The sequence below is a fragment of the Protopterus annectens genome, chromosome 2.part0, assembly GCF_019279795.1.
Source record: "Protopterus annectens isolate FY-2018-M chromosome 2.part0, PAN1.0, whole genome shotgun sequence".
NCBI classification, from domain to species: Eukaryota; Metazoa; Chordata; order Ceratodontiformes; family Protopteridae; genus Protopterus; species Protopterus annectens.
In genome coordinates, this window is record NC_056728.1 from 946,694,151 (window position 1) to 946,715,217 (window position 21,067).

Genomic DNA, 21,067 nt, shown 5'->3' on the forward strand with positions numbered 1-21,067 from the left:
AAAGTAAAAAGTAGCAGGATAGGCTTCCAGTGTAGACACCTGGGATGAAAAAGCTTGAGAGGCTTGTGAGAAGCTAAAGGAAAGTGGAGTAGATTGTAAGGGAGAAATTTTCTAGTTATTTTCTGTGTTTTGTTTAATAGGTAGTTTCTGTACTGATTTACAAAAGTTGCAAGCATTGTTTGATTGCTGAGTGGAGATAAGGTGGGTGAAGTCTGTGACTATTCCAGTACAAAAACTGTCTGTGGCTTCTAGCAAGCATATTTTATCTCTGTCTGACAAATGTTGCTTTGGCAAATTAGTTGCTATTTGTGCGTTTTTACACATGTTGAGGAATGTGCCTATTATGCAAACAGGGTGTATATTATATCATCGAATGCTTAAAAAAGTGAACGCTGATTGATCGACCTAATTTAAGCGAAAGCTTACAATCTCGAACTGTCAGATCAGCGATTTTTTTCCCCATGGAAAAAAAACGCTGATCCAAAACACATACACACAACACAAGCACACCAAACAAACAAAAATCCACATACATACACCTAAAATCTGATACCTAGCCCTACACTAAACTATGCACACACCACTAACTACCCACTTACCTTAACCCAAACCCTAACGTCCGTCACTATCGCACACTTACCTCACCCGCTCCCTAACCCTAACTCACTTAAATCCGCCCTAACCCTCATGTCCACTCAATCGCACACACACCTAACCCGAGTCCTAACCCTAACTCACCTAAATCACCCTAACACTCACATCCACACAATCGCACACTTACCCGAATCTGACCGGTAACTTTCCACCATAACACTGAAAATACCGAAGCAACAGAAAAGGACAACCAAATTCTTTCCCTAGGAAAAAATTCGAGTTTCTGCTGCTTCGATATTTTGCAGTTTCGCGAAAATAAGTTAGATCAATCAGCGTTTGCTTTTTTAAGCGTTCGAGGATATAATATAGACCCATGCAAACATGCACCCAGAAAAAAGTTAGCATTTAGAATTAAAAGAAAAGGAAATATGTCATATTTTCTATTGAAATTTTAAAAGACACACACACACACACACACACACATATATATATATATATATATATATATATATATATATATATATATATATACACACACACACACACATATATATATATATATATATATATATATATATATATATATATATGTATGTATGTATGTATCATATGGGTTATCAGTAGTTGTGACTAATCCAGTCAGTGAAACCGGTTGATCCAGCTGAGTCATTTCAGAGCTGGACAGTGGTGTGATTTGTGGGGTATGTTGGCAACAAATTTTTCTCTTTTATTGTAGCACTGTTTGAACAAGAGGGATTGACTAAGTTGCAAACTGAGAAAAATAAGAGCTGCAAAGAGAAGGTTTGCTGTAGCTGTGTGCTTTCTGGCTTCCATTTGTCAAGTGGAGTTTCATCCGGTGCCAGGTTTTCACTAATTTTCATGATTTTGTGTTTGGAGACTCACTGCTGTGTCATCAAGTCACCATGTATATAATACACATATATATATATATTTTTTTTTTCCCCTTTGAGAGTGCAGCTTAGAGCCCTAAGATGTACTTTGCGGAGAATAAGAGATTGGCTTAAACTTGGCTGCATTCAGTGTCAGTGGATGTTGTGTGGCTCACAAAGTACAGGTGCAAGTTAGGAATGCTGCCTAGTTTCCATTAATGTAGCACTAATAAGAATAAAATTAAAGCCATAGGTAGTAAAAGGAAAAAGGTCATCTGATCCTATCAAATAGCAACCATCTGTTGTGTCTTGTTCTATTAGCCTTTCTTCCTTTAGTTCTGTGAAACTCTAGTAGATGACGTCATTTTAGTTTCACTTCTAAATGGATCGTTCCACATTTTCATTAAACTGTTTTTGTTTCCTGGAGTGGGCTGATTCAGCATTAATATATGGGCTCTACAACATTGTTTTCTGTTCATTTTTTGTATGCTCTGGATTGCTAATAAAAGCAAGACTTGAGTGAAGTCAGTGTCCTTGAAATGTTTCCCATAGGAAAAAAAAAACATTTGTAGAGTTATCAGCTTTTCATTTCTCTTTTCCTTCTCATATTAAAGTAAACAAAAACTGAACCATGTTAACAGGAATAGGCGCTTCACAAACAGTCTGTAAAATGGTACAAGGTACAGTCTTGTTATCAAGTTGTGGAACACAAATAAATGCTAGCATGCCACTGAATGTATAGGTGTAGGTGATGTCTTTGTAAGACAGGTGACTGTCAGGTAGACAGTGAGATAGTGTAGAGCCGTGTAAAGAAAAGAATTGTGAAGGGCAAGAGTTCAGGTAGGAGGCAGTAAAAATGAATATGAGGTTAGACAGGCCTTATGCCTGTATACGAGTCTCAGACTCAATATTCCAGAATGAACATTAGACAGAGTGAAAAAGTCTACAGAGTAAAGGTTGTGAAGTATGGACAAGTGGTGATCCCAGGCATTAACTGCTTTTTGCTGCAGTTGGGATGAGCAGTCTGTGAAGAATGTTATGCTGGGGACATACAACCCACATCAATCAGTGAAAACACTGCCAATACAACATCAATAGATGATTAACCAGATGAAACCTGAACTTGTTGATGCAACAACACAAGACATAATACAAACATAGATGAAAAAATAAATGAAAGAACCACAGAAGGGACAGGATGACAGTACTTAAAAACAGAGGACATATTTCACTGTGAAGTTTGAATAAAAGTTGGCCTTTATTAAATTACCAGGTGTTTACTTTGTTTTTTTTTCTGATTTACAGAATAATGATTCAAAACATTAACATTCAAACGACGTAAAAAGTTGTAAAACCTGAAACAAATGTAATACTTTAGTACTGAGGGTCAAATTTTGAAGAAAGACACTTCTGCTCCAAATCTTTTTTTTTTTTTTTTTTTTTTTCACTGTCTTTGCAGTGATATTCTTGAAGCTTTAGGCTTATTTATAGTTTCTTTGCAGTAACAGTGTTTGCAAGAAGGTAGTGGTGGAATGATCCCAAGGTCTGCCAGCTGAGGATCATTCAGTTCTTAACTGCCAGATTTTATGTCACTTACTGCATCTGTGTTAAAACTACAATGTTTTATCTACCTAAAATGTATAAGAACTTTTTTTCCCCCTAAAGTTAGTGCTGTCTGCAGTGATGAATTCAGAATAAGACAAAAAAATTCTTGGGAAGGGTGTTCATGAATGTCTTGTACAAGGCTCGGAAAAAGGTTTGCATCTGATGTAAGGTACAATATGGCTGAATACAGACACATTGCATCTCAGCTGTTTGCAGTTCCCCTATGTTTGTCCACCACCTTGTGCATTGTATGGGCTTATCATTGAACAGAAGATGCCAGTACACTCTCCAGTAATACTGAACACTGCTCCCATGATTGTGAAAAAGCAGGAGACATACTGTAGGGGTCATCCTTTCCTGAGCAAATCACATGGAGGAGGAGGAAGGTGCAGACATACCAGTGTGGGCATGTAAAGGTTGAGGCATACCCTGGCATGCTTACAGTCATTATGATCTGATAGATGTTCAGCCATTGTTTTATGCCTAATGATTCCCCCAAAACACTGCTAGGGCTGCATGTGTTAACACCAGTTCAGCTGTGTAACCCCCCACCACACACACAACTGTTTCAGTATGTAAATGAACTACATTAGCCGCAGTTTACTTGAACTACTCATCCTCTTATTATATAAATGAAAGATTTGGCAGAGTAAGTGCCAAATGCTGCAGTCTAACATAACAATGGTTGACCTGTGCAGCTAATAGTATACTTCATATTTTCACTTATTCTGCCTCTGCTAGACAGAATGGCCATTGCAGGTTGTACTGTAGGTAGCAGGGTACTCTGTAGTGTAAAAGGGTATAGTTTACCCAGCAAACAACCTCATCTCAGCAGTCAACCAATGCAAAGACTTTAGTGGTTTGTTTGGTTAAAACCTTCCCTGAACTTTAAGCTACATGCTAAAGGGAGTATTGCAGTGTAATCTGACAGTGCAAAGTCTGTCACACATTTCAAACTTGTTTACCTCTGAGGTAAGAAGGATATTATGGCTAGATGTGCTAATGCCAAAGTTATAAAATGCTTTTCCAGTTATAATGCTGAATTTCAGAAATATAATTCAAAAAGGGTTAACAAAATAATGCCATTTTTCACTGTCTGATCCCTATGACAATTATATAGAAAAAAAGGGAAAGGCACTAGACTCAAGTACACACAAAAAAAGTTTGTTTATTGTAAGCGCTTTCATTCCAGTCACATAATAGAACTTATTCAGACAATACCAGCAATGAAATTTTAGTGTTTAAAATACTCTCCAAAGGGATCACATGATAAAGGCAACAGTCACTTGATAAAATAAACCTCCATTACTCGGCAGTATTATTAAAAGTTAAAAAAATTTAAAAAAAAATCGAAATGTCAACAAACATACATAACTACAAGAATCATGTCAATATATTAACAAATAAATAAGAACAACCAAATAAAGGACTGCTATAATAATATTGTAATAAAAATACAATGAACATTGAATAGTTTGTGGATAAACTTGATGAAGCGGTGACCTACTTTAATACAAAATTCCTACAAATCCTAGAATACCATGTCCCCTCTCACTCTACCCGTATAAGAGCTTGCCTAATGATTCCCCAAAAACACTGCTAGGTGCACATAGCCAAATAAGTTACTACCCTTTTACACTACATATAAAAATAAATAAATAATAATAAATAAAATGCAAATAGAGTCACCAAGGGCCTATCTCTGCAAAGCCTTTAGTTTCAGCATACATTGGATGGAGCAGCAGTCATTCAACCCAGGGAAGTGGTGTATGTTTAACCTTAATTGACATAACAATTCATTTTCCTCCAATCTGAGGGCCCAAGGGCCACCTCTCTTCTCTTTAGAGACTCTGTGACCTTAAATTTAAAATGATGACCTGGGTGGTTAAAAATGTATTTTGCCAAAGTGTTATGGGGGCTATTTTTTGCGTCCAATTTTCCAATATAAAAACTTTTGCATATTTGGCACATAGCCAAATAAGTTACTCCTTTAGAATTACAGTGGAATCTGCCCCTAACTTTATACTTACTATGTCTAATAGTAAAGATACCACCAGTACTAATGTTTTTACAGAAGGGGCAAGATTCACATTTAAACATACCTGGAGTTCTTATTGGTGGTGTATGTGTGCGCTCAAGAATTTGTTTAAAGTTATACCCCCTCTTAAAGACACAGCATGAGTGTTGCCCAGTTTTTAACCTAAATGAGCAGTCATTCAACAAGAGACTCCAATTCTTAAACAAAATGTACCTTAAGTAATGAGAATCTTCACTAAAATGTATAATAAAACTTAATCCATATTTTACCATTGTACCCTCTTTTAATTTGTACGATGGACCTACAAGCTTAGGGTTCAAAATAGGGGAAAACTACCCACTAATTCTTTTGCCAGAAACTTCCCTTTACCAACCTATTAAGCATTGATAAGGGATACACTTTTCTAACAAACATACCCTGCAAGTTCTTACATTCTGCCTTAAATTCATTATCCAATGAAATCATCCTTGCTGCTCTAACCAGTTGCCCCTTTACAATTGATCTCTTTTGGTAAAGGGAATGGGCATTTGTGAAGTGGAGAAAAGAATTACAATAGGTTTCTTTTCTAAAAATACCAGATACTTATCTACAATTTAATCTATCCTTACGTAATTTTACATCTAAGAATGAAATAAATTCCGTATGGAATTGATACATAAATTCCAAAAATTGGGTCTTCCCATTCAAAAATACGAGAAATGTTAGAAGAGTTAACAATTGGGCAACCCATGCTGTGTCTTTAAGAGGGAGTGTAACTTTAAACAAATTCTTGAGCACACACACCACCAGTAAGAACTCCAGATATGTTTAAATACGAATCTTGTCCCTCCTGTAAATACATTAGTACTGGTACTACCATTACTATTAGAGGTAGTAAGTATAAAGTTAGAGGCAGAGTAAACTGTAATTCTAAAAGAGTGACTTTTTATACTGGAAAAACTGAACACAAATTAAAAGAACATGTCTATGAACATACTTATAGTATTAAAAATAGCCCCCCATAATGCTTTGGCAAAACACATTTTTAACCACCCGGGTCATGATTTTAAATTTAAAGTTATAGACCAAGTCTCTAAAGAGGAGAAGAGTGGCCCTTGGGCCCACAGATTGGAGGAAAATGAAGTATTATGGCAATTAAGATTAAATGCACATCACTTTCCTGGGTTGAAAGACTACTGCTTTATCCAATGTATGCTGAAACTAAAGGCTTTGCAGAGATAGGCCGTTGGTGACTCTATTTTATTTTAATGTATTTTTATTACAGCATTATTATAACATTCCTTTATTTGGTTGTTCTTATTTATTTGTTAATGTATTTACATGATTCTTGTAGTTATGTATGCTTATTGACATTTAGTTCTTTTTTTGGATTTTTTGAATTTTTAATAATATTGCCAAAATAAAGGAGGTTTATTTTATCACGTGACTGCTGACTTTATTATATGATCTCTTTGGAGAGTATTTTAAACACTAAAATGTCATTGTTAGTATTGTTTGAAGAAGTTCTATTACGTGACTGGAATGAAAGCGCTTACAATAAACAAACTTTTTTGTGTGTACTCAAGTCTAGTGCCTTTTCCCTTTTTTTGTATTTTTTTTCGAGTTTTTTTGTGTTTTATTGTTGGATTTTGGTTGTTCAGTTTGTGGGATGGCATCAGACTGAGCTTTAAACACACCACTTCCAATATTCTCTCAAAGCAGCGCAAGTCTTATAGATGTTAATGAATCTGTGGGAAATCTCTTTGCTTATCCAGCAATTATCACAAAGAGTTGACAGCCTGTGACATAGTTTAGCCTATATTTCTAATGGATTTATTTTAAATGAAAGAATATGTTTAAATCACCTACAGAATAAAATAATGTCAGTGAACACAGCGCCCGTGCAGTACCTGATGTGCCAGGATCTAACTATATGACCGTGCCTCATGTTTGTAACCAAAATAATACACCTGTGAACCCAACACTTGCTGTTAGTCCTTCAGTGCCTCCTCCTAACTTACCGATGCAGCTTATTGGTGTTCCTGTATTACAAAATTGGCTAAATAAAGCAAATGAGTGAAGCAACAGACAAAGTGAGCATGTTCCTGGAACATCAGTGGTCGGTACAACTATTATGGACAATTTAAAAGTGATTAATTACAAACTAGTTAAATACAAAAAGGTAAAGTTGGAGGTTAATTATCTCAATTAATGTATTCGGCGCCAACAAATCCAGAAGGGTCTTAGGCAATGGCAATTCTCTAATGGTTTGGAACCCAACAATCCCTTCTATTGTCAACTGATAGACTTTTTTAACCAACAAGGTTGCCTTTATTTAGAAATGCTACTACACCGACCTGATGGCTATATTGGAAACAGACCTTAATATACTCGATAAATCAATAAAAGCAGATTTGGATTTCACTAGATATAAATTCAAGTATACCAGGGTCTATACCAGCATAGAAAAATATATGGCAACACTGAAAGCAAACAAAGATTAAAAACTTGAACGAGACAGGAATGATTATGAGAAGGGCACGGCTTACCCACAGCCACCTCCTTCACAAATTTGGGGACAAGGGCTTTTTGAAACTCTCTCTCATTCAGTAAGTGCTACATTACAACAAAATAATATTTAAATGATGTCAAGACCTTTATGAACTCTAATAGTCTGGAAACTAACAATAATAAATAGTCTTTTGACCTGCCTGTGAGGAGAGGCGAATGGCTACAAGATCAGGTATGTCAAAGGGAAAATGCTGCCAATAACAACAGTCAATCCGATCAGGATTTTCATGTAGCTATGAGGAGGAATCTAACAAAGTGGAAGGGACCACAATGGAACCATCCACACACACGCAAGCAGAGCAAGAAGCAGAAATTACTGTTTCCAGAAGCGGGGCGAATTGTAGTCGAGAATAAATTAAAGATCCTGTACCATTATTAAAAATAAGGATGGCGATTTTAATGTCTTCAATTTTTCCTCTACGGAGGTGTTGACTGATATTGCAGATCTTTTAGTATGAGGTTTAACCTTTGTACCAAGCCGAAAAGCTGACATAGCAAGGAATTTCATTAATTTCAAAGTTTTTGTGCATAAAATCAACTTAACTTTGTTGGCAGATAAGAACTCAGATGAAAACAACAACCAGTTTAGAGGGGCAATTACTTTTAATCCGCCACTGCACCCCGCTTTAGCTTTATTCGACCTAGTGTGTGAATTGGATATAAGATGCTTTTTTAACAATAAACCTAGTGTTCAGAAATGTAGTCATGTAAGTAACTCTGAATGGGAGTTACTTAATACTTTAAAGCAATCAGATGTCAGGATTATGAAGTCTGACAAGGGGGGTGGGCTGGTCTTTATGGATAGGAACGATTACAAAGAAAGAATGTTAAAGATGCTACTTACTGACAATTATGAGATTGTTACAATGAATGAAGTCTTTAGTGCTTATAAGAAAATTAAGTCTTGTATTACTGATTTATTGATGGGCAGATTGATCAAAAATCTCAGAATTATTTGGATATGCCTTCCCCATTAATCCAGGTTATATTTAGGATCCCAAAAAACCACAAGGACCCAAATGATCCACCCATCCGTCCAATAGTGGATGGTAGGAGTCCCATTACATATGCTTGTGCCAGATTTGTAGACGAAAAACTGAAAGTGTTTCTAAAAGACGAACCCCAGATATGTAAAGATTCTTGTGGGTTCCTTGAGTGCATTAATGCATTAACTTTTAAACCAAATTACAACTTTGTCACTATTGATGTTAGGGATTTGTATACTGTGATCCCACATGATTTAAGCATTCAATATATGACACATTTTTTGTTTAACAAAAGGGCCCCAAATTATATCATTATATTGACTGAGCAATTGTTGGACATTATGTTAGCAAACAATTATATTTACTTTGAGTGCCAATATTTCTTACAAAAAAACGGAATTGTTATGGGGTCTCCATGTGACACAAGTTTTGCCAACATTGTTATGGCTTTTTGGGAGCAAGAATACTTGTTTAAAATATAGTTTGGAAGGACTGTATGCACTACTATACTCGTTACCTCAATGATATTTTTATTATTTTTAATGGTAACTTAGAAGTAGTAGAAGAATTTCTCGTATTTTTGAACGGGACAGCCCAGTTTTGGAATTTATTTCATTCTTAGATGTAAAATTACATAAGGATAAATTAAATTGTAGATATGTACCTGGTATTTTTAGAAAATAAACCTATTGTGATTCTTTTCTCCACTTCACAAGTGCCCATTCCCTTTATCAAAAGAGATCAGTTGTAAAGGGACAGTTGGTTAGAGCAGCAAGGATGATCTCATTGGATGATGAATTTGAGGCAGAAAGTAAGAACCTGCAGGGTATGTTTGTTAGAAGAGGGTGCCCCTTATCAATGCTTAATAGGTTGGTAAAGGAAGTTTCCGACAAAATAATTAGTGACTGTTTTTCCCCTGTTTTGAACACTAAGCCTATAGATCCATCGTACAAATTAAAAGAAGAGGGTACAATGGTAAAATATGGATTAAGTTTTATTAGACCCTGTAGTGAAGATTAATTTTACTTAATGGACATTTTTGTTTAAGAATTGGATTTTCTTGTTGAATGACTGCTCAATTAGGTTAAAAACTGTGCAACACCCATGCTGTGTCTTTAAGAGGGGGGTATAACTTTAAACAAATTCTTGAGCACACACATACACCACCAGTAAGAAGTCCAGGTATGTTTAGATGTGAATCTATTCTGTAAATACATTAGTACTGGTAGTACATTTACTATTAGAGGTAGTAAGTATAAAGTTAGGGGCAGATTCAGTTGTAATTCTAAAGGAGTAACTTATTTGGCTATGTGCCAAATATGCAATAGTTTTTATACTGGAAAAACTGAACATAAATTAAAAGAATGTGTGTATGAACATAATTATAGTATTAAAAAATAGCCCCACATAACACTTTGACAAAATTAATTTTTAACCACCTGGGTCATCATTTTAAATTTAAAGTCATAGACCAAGTCTCTAAAGAGGAGGGGTGACCCTTGGGCCCTCAGATTGAAGGGAAATTAATTATTATGGCAGTTAAGGTTAAACACACACCACTTCCCTGGGATGAATGACTACTGCTCCAACCAATGTATGCTGAAACTAAAGGCTTTGCAGAGATAGACCTTTGGTGACTCTGTGTTTTATTTTAATATATTTTATTTTAATGTATTTTTATTACAACATTATTATAACATTCCTTTATTTGGCTGTTCTTATTTATTTGTTAATATATTAGCATGATTCTTATAGTTATGTATGTTTGTTGACATTTAGTTCTTCTTTTTTTTTTGATTTTCTGAATTTGTAATAATATTGCCGAAGTAAAGGAGGTTTATTTTTTCATGTGACTGCTGACTTTATCATGTGATCCCTTTGGAGAGTATTTTTAAACACCAAAATGTCATTGCTGGTATTGTCTGAAGAAGTTCTATTACGTGACTGGAACGAAAGCGCTTACAATAAACAAACTTTGTTCTGTGTGTACTCAAGTCTAGTGCCTTTTCCCTTTTTTTGTATTGTTTCTCCAGTTTTTTTGTGTTTTATTCTTAGTCTATGACAATTATTACATTATAATGCAAAACGAGTAGCTTACTTTGCATAAATTTGTGAGCCACCATTTTAGTGGGGACTCTTACCTTCAAACTTATACACTTTGGATACTGCCCTCCATTAGCTACAGATTCATAGACTGGAAATAATTAATCCATGCTATGCTGTAAGAATCTTCAGGCCAGTTTCCTAAAATTAAAAAGACAAGCCTCCAAATTAACCATGGAGGATAAAGTGTTTAACAAAATATCTCTTGCTACATAGAATCTTTTGACACAGTAAATTCAGGACCTACAGAACCTGCCTCTGATCGGTACCAAATTCCAGAAGTATTTAGCAGACTACAACAAATGCCAGTGCTCCCAAGAAAATGGCTAAATTAGATACAGTAGCCAGCTAGCCAGCACTAGATGCTCTAAGGACAACTGCAGAGCAGATGTGGAAAAAAATATAACCTGCATAGTTAGTAGAGATAGCTGTCAAGTCTCATCTGTATAATAATGATCTTAGGATGAAACATTTCCATAGTATTGATTTACCATATTTGTTGTTATTATTATATATTAATACACTTTAGTTTTAACTCGCCTAGAAATGGTAATGTTAGTTATGGATAGAAATAAAAATAGTATAATGATATTAAAGCCATGGAACTATTTTATCAGTGTATGTACTTGTGATGTACCTCTGATATTAGCTGAAGTTGTTGAAAACAGGGTTGTCCTTGGACCATTTCACCCACCCAATTAAATAATGAGTCAGACAATAAATAAATGGATCTTATTCTGAATTCCACCCATAAACCGAAGCAGATCTCCTCTGTTATGTAATATTAACTGAAACTATGCAAAAGTGTCAGACAATTAGCTGAATGTGCAGTGCTTGAGAGCAATATACAAGTGTTTATGGCTTGTTATTTTAGTAAAGTGCTGTTAGGGAACTATCATTCATCTAAACCTTTCCACTTAGCTAACCTGGTCCTGGTACTGATTCCAAGTATGCATCTAGAGAGTTATGGTGTGTGTTTCTTTGTCCGCCAAGTTCCAAACCTTTGTATTTCACCACATCACTATTATTAAGACTTTTTTCCTCATGGCCAATTTAAGTTGAATTATTTATGCTGTTTATTAGTGTTCTAGCCCATGCTGTACTATTTACATTTATTTTATTATGTCCATTATATACTTTAGATTTATATCTATGCTTATATACATAGTATTGTACTTTACCTATATTTAGGCTTACTAAGAATTTTGTTGATTGAACAAATACAGTATCCACTATGCAGTTCAAATGAGAAACATATTTTTAAGTAAATATATACATTTCTGTTTCTTCATGGCCTTATCACTTGTTTTTCATTTAATTCTGGAAAACATATTTTGCCATTTCTGAAAAAGCTGCAACTTCACTGCAAAAATGTATATTCTCCTGTTCTAGGCTTTGCCCTTCTTGATGTTGGAGAAGCTATGAAGGAGCTGTCTGAGGTCAAGGATTCTTTGGACATAGACGTGAAGCAGAACTTTATTGATCCACTTCAGAACCTTCATGACAAAGATCTAAAGGAAATACAGGTAGTACAGTGTTTCTTTGTCTGCATGTTGAAATTCACTTGTATACACTGAGGAGGTACTAAACTTGAGGAGAACACTGAAAGTGCAATAGTTAGAAATTATGTGGATGACAGAAAGCAGCACAAAACCTCTGAAAGTCAAATCACTACAACCATGCTAATGTGGTATTCACACAAGTCATAGACATTGCAGACTTTTTTTTAAGTAAGTGAGCAGTTCTGATTTGAACGTCATCATTTTAACAATGTAGTGTTTTATATCTTGAGAATCTAAAGCTTGGAGTTGTGCATTAAACACAGGTGTATGGTGATAGCACTGCACTGGTACAACAAAGATACAATCAAGTCATATTAGCATGGAAACCCCCATGAAAGAGGTACTTTGTTCATCAAGTGGCCTAGTTATTCATCACCATTTACATACCCACTCCATGACACAGGTGCATTCTCCCACCATTTTAATAATTTTGTCTGGTAGTTGGCATAGAGGTTGCAGGGGCTGTTAGAGCTGTTTCTTTTGGTCCAGTAGTCCAGGGTTTGATTCCTTCAGTCTCCATTACCTAACTGTGTAACTTTGAGCAAGTCACTTAACCAGAAAAACATCCAAAGGAAATTGAAAAGGAAAACAAATAAATAACAAACAAAATATACATTACTTCAGCTTGTAGACTGTTATCAGGATTGCACAGGTTTTTTGTCTGTAAAGATGCATCTACCCACATTGTCTTGAATCAGTGCTCTACCCTGGTTAATAAATACATAAATATATCAGGATTGCTCAGCTCTCTCTCTTTGAAGATGTATCTGCCAACATTGTTTTGAATATTTGCATTTAGATAAAGGGCACAACATAACACAAAGCTATTTTGAAGAACAAACATTCTTGAATAGTATGAGGAGAGGGTGGTATGAATGAGTCTGCAGTGTCACAACAACATGTTAAACCTCCATGATGTATGGACAAAAAAAAAACAGCTGCCATCATGTTATCCTCAATAAACAAGGCTCTGCTACAATTAGCAAGAGAGAGAAATTAAAATAGTTTAAAGTAAAATAAAAAAGACATATCTGCCGCAGCAGCAGCAGTTACAAGGACCATACTTTTCCCTTTCCCCATGCTGGGCATAGATCTTTAAATGCAAGTTAGCAAGAAGGGGAAGATAAATTTTAAAAGAACAGAAGCAGATCAAGTAGTTGCAGCAGCAGCAGCAGTTTCAAGGGTGTCTGGGCATGAGTTCCCTTCAGAATCTCGAACTACTGAAATCCCGAATTTCAGTAGCCCGAGACCAGAAGGGCAAAAGTGCAAAATACTGAAACCCCAGAAGCACGAAATTCAAAATCCCGAAGATGTCCTTCAAGGATGCATCTGCAGTCATCACATATGGGTTGTCCTGCCTCAGGCAGCCCTTCGGTCGGCCGGATTCCAAAGTCTGGGTCCGGCGTCGGCTGATGTCGCCCTTTCCCCGACGTCAGAGCGCCTGGGGTATAAAAGCGTCAGCCGATGCCATCTTCCCCAGTCTTTCTTGCCGCGTGGTGCCCAAAGCAGAAGAAGTTCGCAAGTGCCGGTTGGCCAGCTCCTGTAATTCAGCTACCGAAGACTTCAAAAGCTAAGTACCCCGTTGGGGACTCTTTCTTGCTTCAGCCGATGTCAGATAAAGTTAATAATTGCTTAACTTGTGGGAAACAAATACCTCATAAGGATTTCCACTCTTACTGCCTCCCCTGCCTAGGCCCAGACCACGACGTCTCGGCCTGTTCAGCCTGTGGTCCTTCAACCGACGCACTCTTAGATGTCGGGCGGAGTTTGCAGAGGAGTTTTTTGGGGCTAGTTTCTCATACATTATGCCGTCGGAGACTCCGACTTCACATTTAACAAAGAAACGGAAGGACAAGGACCAACACACGCGGGCCGCGGTTTCGGCTGAAACTACGGCCAGGCCTACCACGAGTGCCTCGGTCTCAGCTGAAACCGAGTCCTTGGTAATTCCAACCCCCGAAACCGCTCAACCGACAACCTCGGCCCCGGAGGCCTCTGCTGAGTCGATTATTGAATTTCTTTCAGAAACTGGTGTCTTGGAAACTTCCGACACCATTCCTCTAGACAAAACTACACCAGCACGTGGTGCAGCCAGGCCTCCTGCATCCATGTCCATAAAGGCATTCACCAGGGCTAAAGCTGCTAAACACACAAAAGCTATGCCTCCCAGGGTTATTCCTCAGGGACCCACTACAAGTTCACAGATTCTAACTTTGGCAGAGGACCTTATTTCCTTAATTAGGGGCTCTCAACCCCATCCGGACAGGGGCTCTCAACCTCCTCTAGACAAAAGGCCCAGGGTTGAGCCCTCTGATCCCCACTCCTCAGAGGAGGCCTCTGATGGCTCTGCTCTCTCCGACTACCAGGAGGAGGCTTTTTCGGCCTACGAGGATTCTGATGCAGAGGAATCTATCCCCTCGGCCTCCCCTCCTGAAGAACTATCCTTCGGGGAGACCATTCACACTATGAGAGAGCATTTCAAATGGCAGGGCCAGGAATTCTCTGATTCCAGGAAAAGATTAAGACCTTTTCTGCATTTACCTCAGCATAGACCTTTGGCTATTCCTCCTGTTTTGAATGTCATTGATGATGTGTACTCTGAGTCTAGCATAACCCGTGACACTCTTCCTCCGGCCCCTGTCAAACCCGATAGGTACTACAGGGTCCCTGACTCACATCATTTTCTTTACAAGGCCCACTCTGCTGATCCAGAAACTATTTCCCAGGGCCCTAAAGGGGTTGCAGCTGCCACTACTAAAAATCCACTCCCCTCTGAAAGGGAGTCCAGGGCTTTAGAGAGATGGGGTAAAAAAGTGTATACTTCTGCTACTCTTTCTATGAGGGCATTAAATTGTCAATTTCATATGATACAGTACCAAGAGTATTTGTTAGATGACTTGCATAAGAAACTGTATTCACCTGAACCCCTAGATCGCAAATCACTTCAGGATCTGGTACATAACTCCCAGCAGGTTAGCAACCATTTCTTGCAGTGTGGTTATGATGCATTGGAAGCTTCATGTAGGTCAGCTATGACAGGTGCTGTCATACATAGGCATGCTTGGTTGAAGGAACAATCTCTGCCAGACCATGTTAAAGCTAAGCTTCTAGATGCTCCACTGGAAAAGGGAAAGTTATTTGGCTCCACTGCTCAGGAGGTCTTAAAGAAATTTGAGGAAAAGGCAAAATCTGTACAAACAGTCAAAGATTTTCTACAAGTCCAACCACCAAGATTCAGCAGAAATTGGCCTACCAAGAATTGGTCCTTTCTGGACACAGAAAGATTTCAGAGAGGCAAGAACAGGCGTGCCAGAGGTAGAGGGCAAGCTAGAGGCTCCTACAGAGGACGTCAATGGCAGCCTCCCATCCAGAGAGGTAGTGCAGGACCTACAACTGCTGCACAAGGACGGACTCAATGACTTTGCTTTGACTCCGCCAACCAGGGCTCAATTAGAAGCACCTTTGGGCTGAAAGCTTTCTTTATTCTCAGAAAATTGGCACAGTATTACAAGAGACAAATGGACACTGCAAATAATAAACAAAGGATACAGGTTCCATTTTCACACATTGCCAAAAAGAAAAGGCATGCCAGACCTGCCACCAAATCAAAGGGTGGAGGCTTTGAAACAAATCTCCAACTTAATGCAAATGAAAGCTATAGAAAAGGTTCCTCTTTCAGAACAAGGCCAAGGATTTTATTCCAGACTATTCCTTGTTCCAAGAAAAGAAAATCAATGGAGGCCTATTCTCGACTTGTCCGCTCTGAATACTTATCTCATTGTGCCAAAATTCAAAATGCTGACTCTACAGCAACTCCATCCCATGGTGGGCAAGGGGTCTTGGCTGGTGACTCTAGACCTCAAGGAGGCATACCTGCATGTCCTATCAGACAAAGTTGCAGAAGACACCTCAGATTTCTTGCAGGTTCAGAGCATTATCAATTCTCAGCATTGCCCTTTGGCTTATCTACTGCACCCAGAGTATTCACGAAATGCCTGGCATCAGTAATTGCACACTGCAGACTTCAGGGGATTCAAATATACCCATATCTGGACGACTGCCTTATACAAGCAGACAGCCAACAAACTTTGGTAAAGGACTTGAATTATACCATCCACCTACTGCAGGCCTTGGGATATACAGTCAACATTCACAAATCAAGACTTGTTCCATCCCAAAGAATAACTTTTTTGGGTGCGGATCTAGACACAACCACCCAAATGGCTTTTCTCACAGAAGAAAAACAAAGACTACTACCGGATTACTTCAAGAATCTGACAAGACAAACTCAGCTGACTGCAAGGAAAATCCTGCAGGCCCTGGGTTACATGGCATCTTGCATTCTTCTGATTCCACAAGCAAGACTGCATATGAGGAAACTACAATGGTACCTAAGGAGTTTATGGACTCAGCACAGGCACAGCTTAGAAACTTTGATCCCACTCATTCCATGCCTCCAAAAGGAATTTCTGTGGTGGGCTCAAGCAAGCCAGTCAAACAGGGGTCTGCCCTTCAGCAAGCCAATAGCCAGCCAAACCATTACAACGGACGCTTCAGACCACGGTTGGGGAGCACACATGGAGGGCAGATGTATTCAAGGACTATGTCACAAAAGAAGCTACGCATGCACATAAACCAAAAGGAAATGCTGGCAGTGATACATGCAATCGAGGCCTTCAAACTCTTTCTGCATCAAGGCCACCTGCTAATAAGGACAGACAACACCACAGTTATGTGGTACATAAACAAGCAAGGAGGCACCCATTCCTACCCTCTTTGCAGACTGGCAATGAATCTATGGGAACTTTCATTGAAACTCAGTATAGAGCTGCAATCCCAGTTTGTGCCAGGAAAAGACAATATACTGGCGGACAGCTTAAGCAGAAATGTCATGGATGCACACGAATGGATGCTGCACCCAGACATCTTCCTACAGATAACACAATCATGGAGAAGGCCAGACATAGATCTTTTTGCCTCCCCCCACAATCATCAGCTGAAGAAATTCTGCTCAAGGACATACCACCCACAAGCATGGAAAGTGGACGCCCTATCTTTCAGCTGGAGAACTCTAACAGTGTATGCATTTCCACCTCTTCCTTTAATGACCAAGGTCTTACTGAAGATCAGGACAGAGCAGCCAAAAGTGATTCTGATAGCTCCGGACTGGCCAAGACAGCACTGGTACCCACTGTTAAAGAGCATGTCATGCACGAAACCATGGCCTCTTCCTCAATGGCCACTTCTCCTGACACAGCACAATTACAAAACTCTGCATTCCAACCTGAAAACCTTGCAACTAACAGCCTGGAAAATACCTTGACTCCTCCTCAGGATAAGCTATCCAAGAGAGTGAAGGATATCATCATGGAAGCTCGCCGGCCTTCCACAAGAAAGGCATATTCAGCAAAATGGAAAAGATTTCACACTTGGAGCACCACAAAGGGCCTAGATGCGACAGTGATGAACATGGCACATATCCTGGAATACTTGGCAGAAATGCTCCACAATGGCCTGTCTTACTCTTCCATTAAAATTCATGCTTCAGCAATTTCAGCAGAGTACAATACTGATCCACCTGTCTTTTTTCATCATCTCCTAAGACAGTTTCTAAGAGGAATTAAAAACATTAATCCTCCAAGGAAACCTCCAGTGCCTACTTGGGACCTTAACTTCGTGTTGGAAAAACTAACTCTGCCTCCCTTTGAACCAGCAGCATCTGCAGAACTACAGTTCCTGTCTTGGAAGACCGTCTTCCTTCTGGCCATAACCTCAGCAAGAAGAGTATCTGAGTTACAGGGCCTCATGGCAGTACAGCCATTTCTTATTTTTCATCAGGACAGAGTCTCATTGAGAACTAATCCTTCATTTATGCCAAAGGTGGTATCCAGGGTCTCATTAAACCAAGCTATTCACCTGCCTACCTTCTTTCCAAATCCACAAAACAAAGGGGAGAAACTTCTGCACACCCTGGACATACACAGACAGTTGCGCTACTACTTGGACAGAACTAAAAGCTACAGAAAAACTGACCAGCTGTTGGTAGCATATGCTGCTGGTGCACAAGGAAAAGCAATTTCCAAACAGACAATTTCAAAATGGATAGGGAATTGCATTCGTTTTTGTTATTCCTTTCATGGAAAAACTGTGCCAGCTAACGTTAGACCTCATTCCACCAGGGCCACAGCCACCTCCACAGCCTTCTTAAGAGGGGTGGCTACCAAGGACATTTTAGAAGCTGCTACATGGAGCTCCGTGCATACATTTTCCAAGCATTACAATTTACCTTTATATTCCAGATCCAGAGCAGGCTTTGCTACGGCAGTCCTGCAGGGCATTTTAGCTACACCATCCTTTACGTAGATCCTCCACCCCCAGATTGGCTATGGTATTCTACCCATATGTGATGACTGCAGATGCATCCTTGAAGGACATAGTACAGTTTTGTACCTACCATAAATGTAGATGTCCAATAGGTATGCATCTGCAGTCAGGTTTACCCTCCCTCCTTCCCCTCTTTGGTATTTATTGGGTACTTTTCCCTCTCATAGCTAGCTGGGGTTATCTATTATGGTGTATTTGTTTTATATATAGATATATATATATATGGATCTACCTGACTACATCGACAGTTCAGAAGAGCGAAAACGACTTCACCGACGCCAGAAGATCGACAGTTCACAAACACGACACCTCATACACTCGACACATCATAACAACAGCAATCAACAAACAAAACAAATCCCCTGTCCAAAAACCACACACACAACACAAGCACACCACAATCCTTACAAACCAACACTAACCCTTACATACACAACTATCTACAACCCTAACGAAACCCTAACCCTAAGGTCCGTCACTATCGCACACTCACCTAACCCGCCTAACCTAACTCACTTAACCCGCCCCAACCCAAAAAATATCACTACTGCACCCTTACCTAACCCGCGCCCTAACCCTAACTCACTTATCCCACCCCTATCCCTACAGACCGTCAACATCGCACACTTACTTTACTCGCACCCTAACGTCCGTCACTACCGCATACTTACACATCCTTTCCCCATCTCAGTGTTCTCAGCGTCGGTGTTTTCCTCCGTCAGTCTTCTGACTTGTCGATCTTCTGGCGTCGGTGAAGTCGTTTTTGCTCTTCTAAACTGTCGATGTAGTCAGGTAGATCCATATATATATATATATATATATATATATATATATATATACATATATATTTCTGTGCATATTTGGAATTTATTGCATTTCTCCAAATTTAGCTTTCCTTTGAGGGCACCTAGCATCTGGGGCAAGAAACACTGAGGAAGATGGCGTCGGCTGACGCTTTTATACCCCAGGCGCTCTGACGTCAGGGAAAGGGCGACATCATCCGACGCCGGACCCAGACTTTGGAATCCGGCCAACCGAAGGGCTGCCTGAGGCAGGACAACCCATATGTGATGACTGCAGATGCATACCTATCGGACATCTACATTTATGGTAGGTACAAAACCGTACTTTCAGAGTGTTGCGGTGTGTGAGTGGGTAGTTGGAGATGTAGGTAAGTGTTTGTGTTTTATGGGTTTTGGGTAGGGGGCTTTAGTGTGCGTCTGTGTGTTTTGTTAATGTGATGTGTGTGTGTGTGAGGGGAATGTAGCTTGTGGGTTGGGGTTTTTGTGTGTTTGTCTTTGTAGTGCGACCTTGGAGTTAGTATATTTAAGTAGGTGGGGGTGTGCATGGGGGCTTGCCCCCCAGCTTGTATGTGGGGTAGGTGTTTGTGTATGTGAAGGGAGATGTATGTTTGTGTGTGTCTGCGGTATGTTTAGTGTAGAAGTCGCAATTTTAAATTTCGCACTTCTGGGGTTTCAGGCTTTTGGCTTCATGGTCTCAAGATACTGAAATTCGAGATTTCAGTATTTTGAGATTATGAAGAGAATCCCTGGGCGTGTGTGTGTGTATCTCTCTCTCTCTATATATATATATATATGTATATATATATAAATATATATATATATATATATATATATATATATATATATGAGTTAGTGTATATGTATGTGTGTGTTTCTTACTTTCTGTTTTTGCATGTGTGTGTCTGTTCTGGCAGTTTTGGGTCTCACAACATACCTGGATGGGCCATTATTTCCCTTTAATGCCCATCTTGTCAGTCATTATTACTTGTATGATGTCAGGTCATGTTTCCCATTGCCATCCTTACCTCATCAGTTTTTCCCATGTTTATCTGACCATGTCTAACAGTCCATCTAAAAACAAAAGGGCTGTACCCTGTTGAGGCCTGTGGTACTTCACTAATGGCAAACTTGAGCTATGGTATTAATTTATGTTCTCTTATTTAAGCTTTCATAGTTACTTGGAAATATTGCTAGTTCTTGTTTTGTTTTGTTTTTTTTTTCATACTGTCAACTGCAAATTTTGGCGAATGTCTCTTTTTGTAACATGAAACTATGGATCTGTTTTCCATGGACCTCTGCCAAAAATGGACTTCTGGTTAGTTCGGCTATCCCAGTTAACAAATGTATATGAATAAACTATACTCTCCTTGATAAACTGAACATTAAAGTCCATGAAAAAAGTAAGTGTTCAAACAACCTATGAGAAAAGTAAGTGTTCTATCAACTTGTCTGTCGATGGTACACTGAGGTTTTAAACTGTCTGACCTTAAAGCATTGGCATAGTTGGTACATTATTCTGGACATAAATGGAGTTCCCTTTTTGATGAGTACT

At 38.8% G+C, this 21,067-nt stretch overlaps 1 protein-coding gene across 3 annotated transcripts in view; it reads left to right on the forward strand.

Moving 5' to 3' along the window:
• The window catches only part of SH3GL2 (SH3 domain containing GRB2 like 2, endophilin A1), a 2,269,193-nt gene that overhangs the window by 1,768,089 nt on the left and 480,037 nt on the right, over positions 1 to 21,067 (forward strand). For all 3 annotated transcript variants that reach the window (XM_044061202.1, XM_044061204.1, XM_044061205.1), the window contains exon 5: positions 12,159 to 12,292. In XM_044061202.1, coding sequence (XP_043917137.1) covers positions 12,159 to 12,292 — 134 coding nt within the window. The remainder of the gene's footprint in view (positions 1 to 12,158; positions 12,293 to 21,067) is intronic.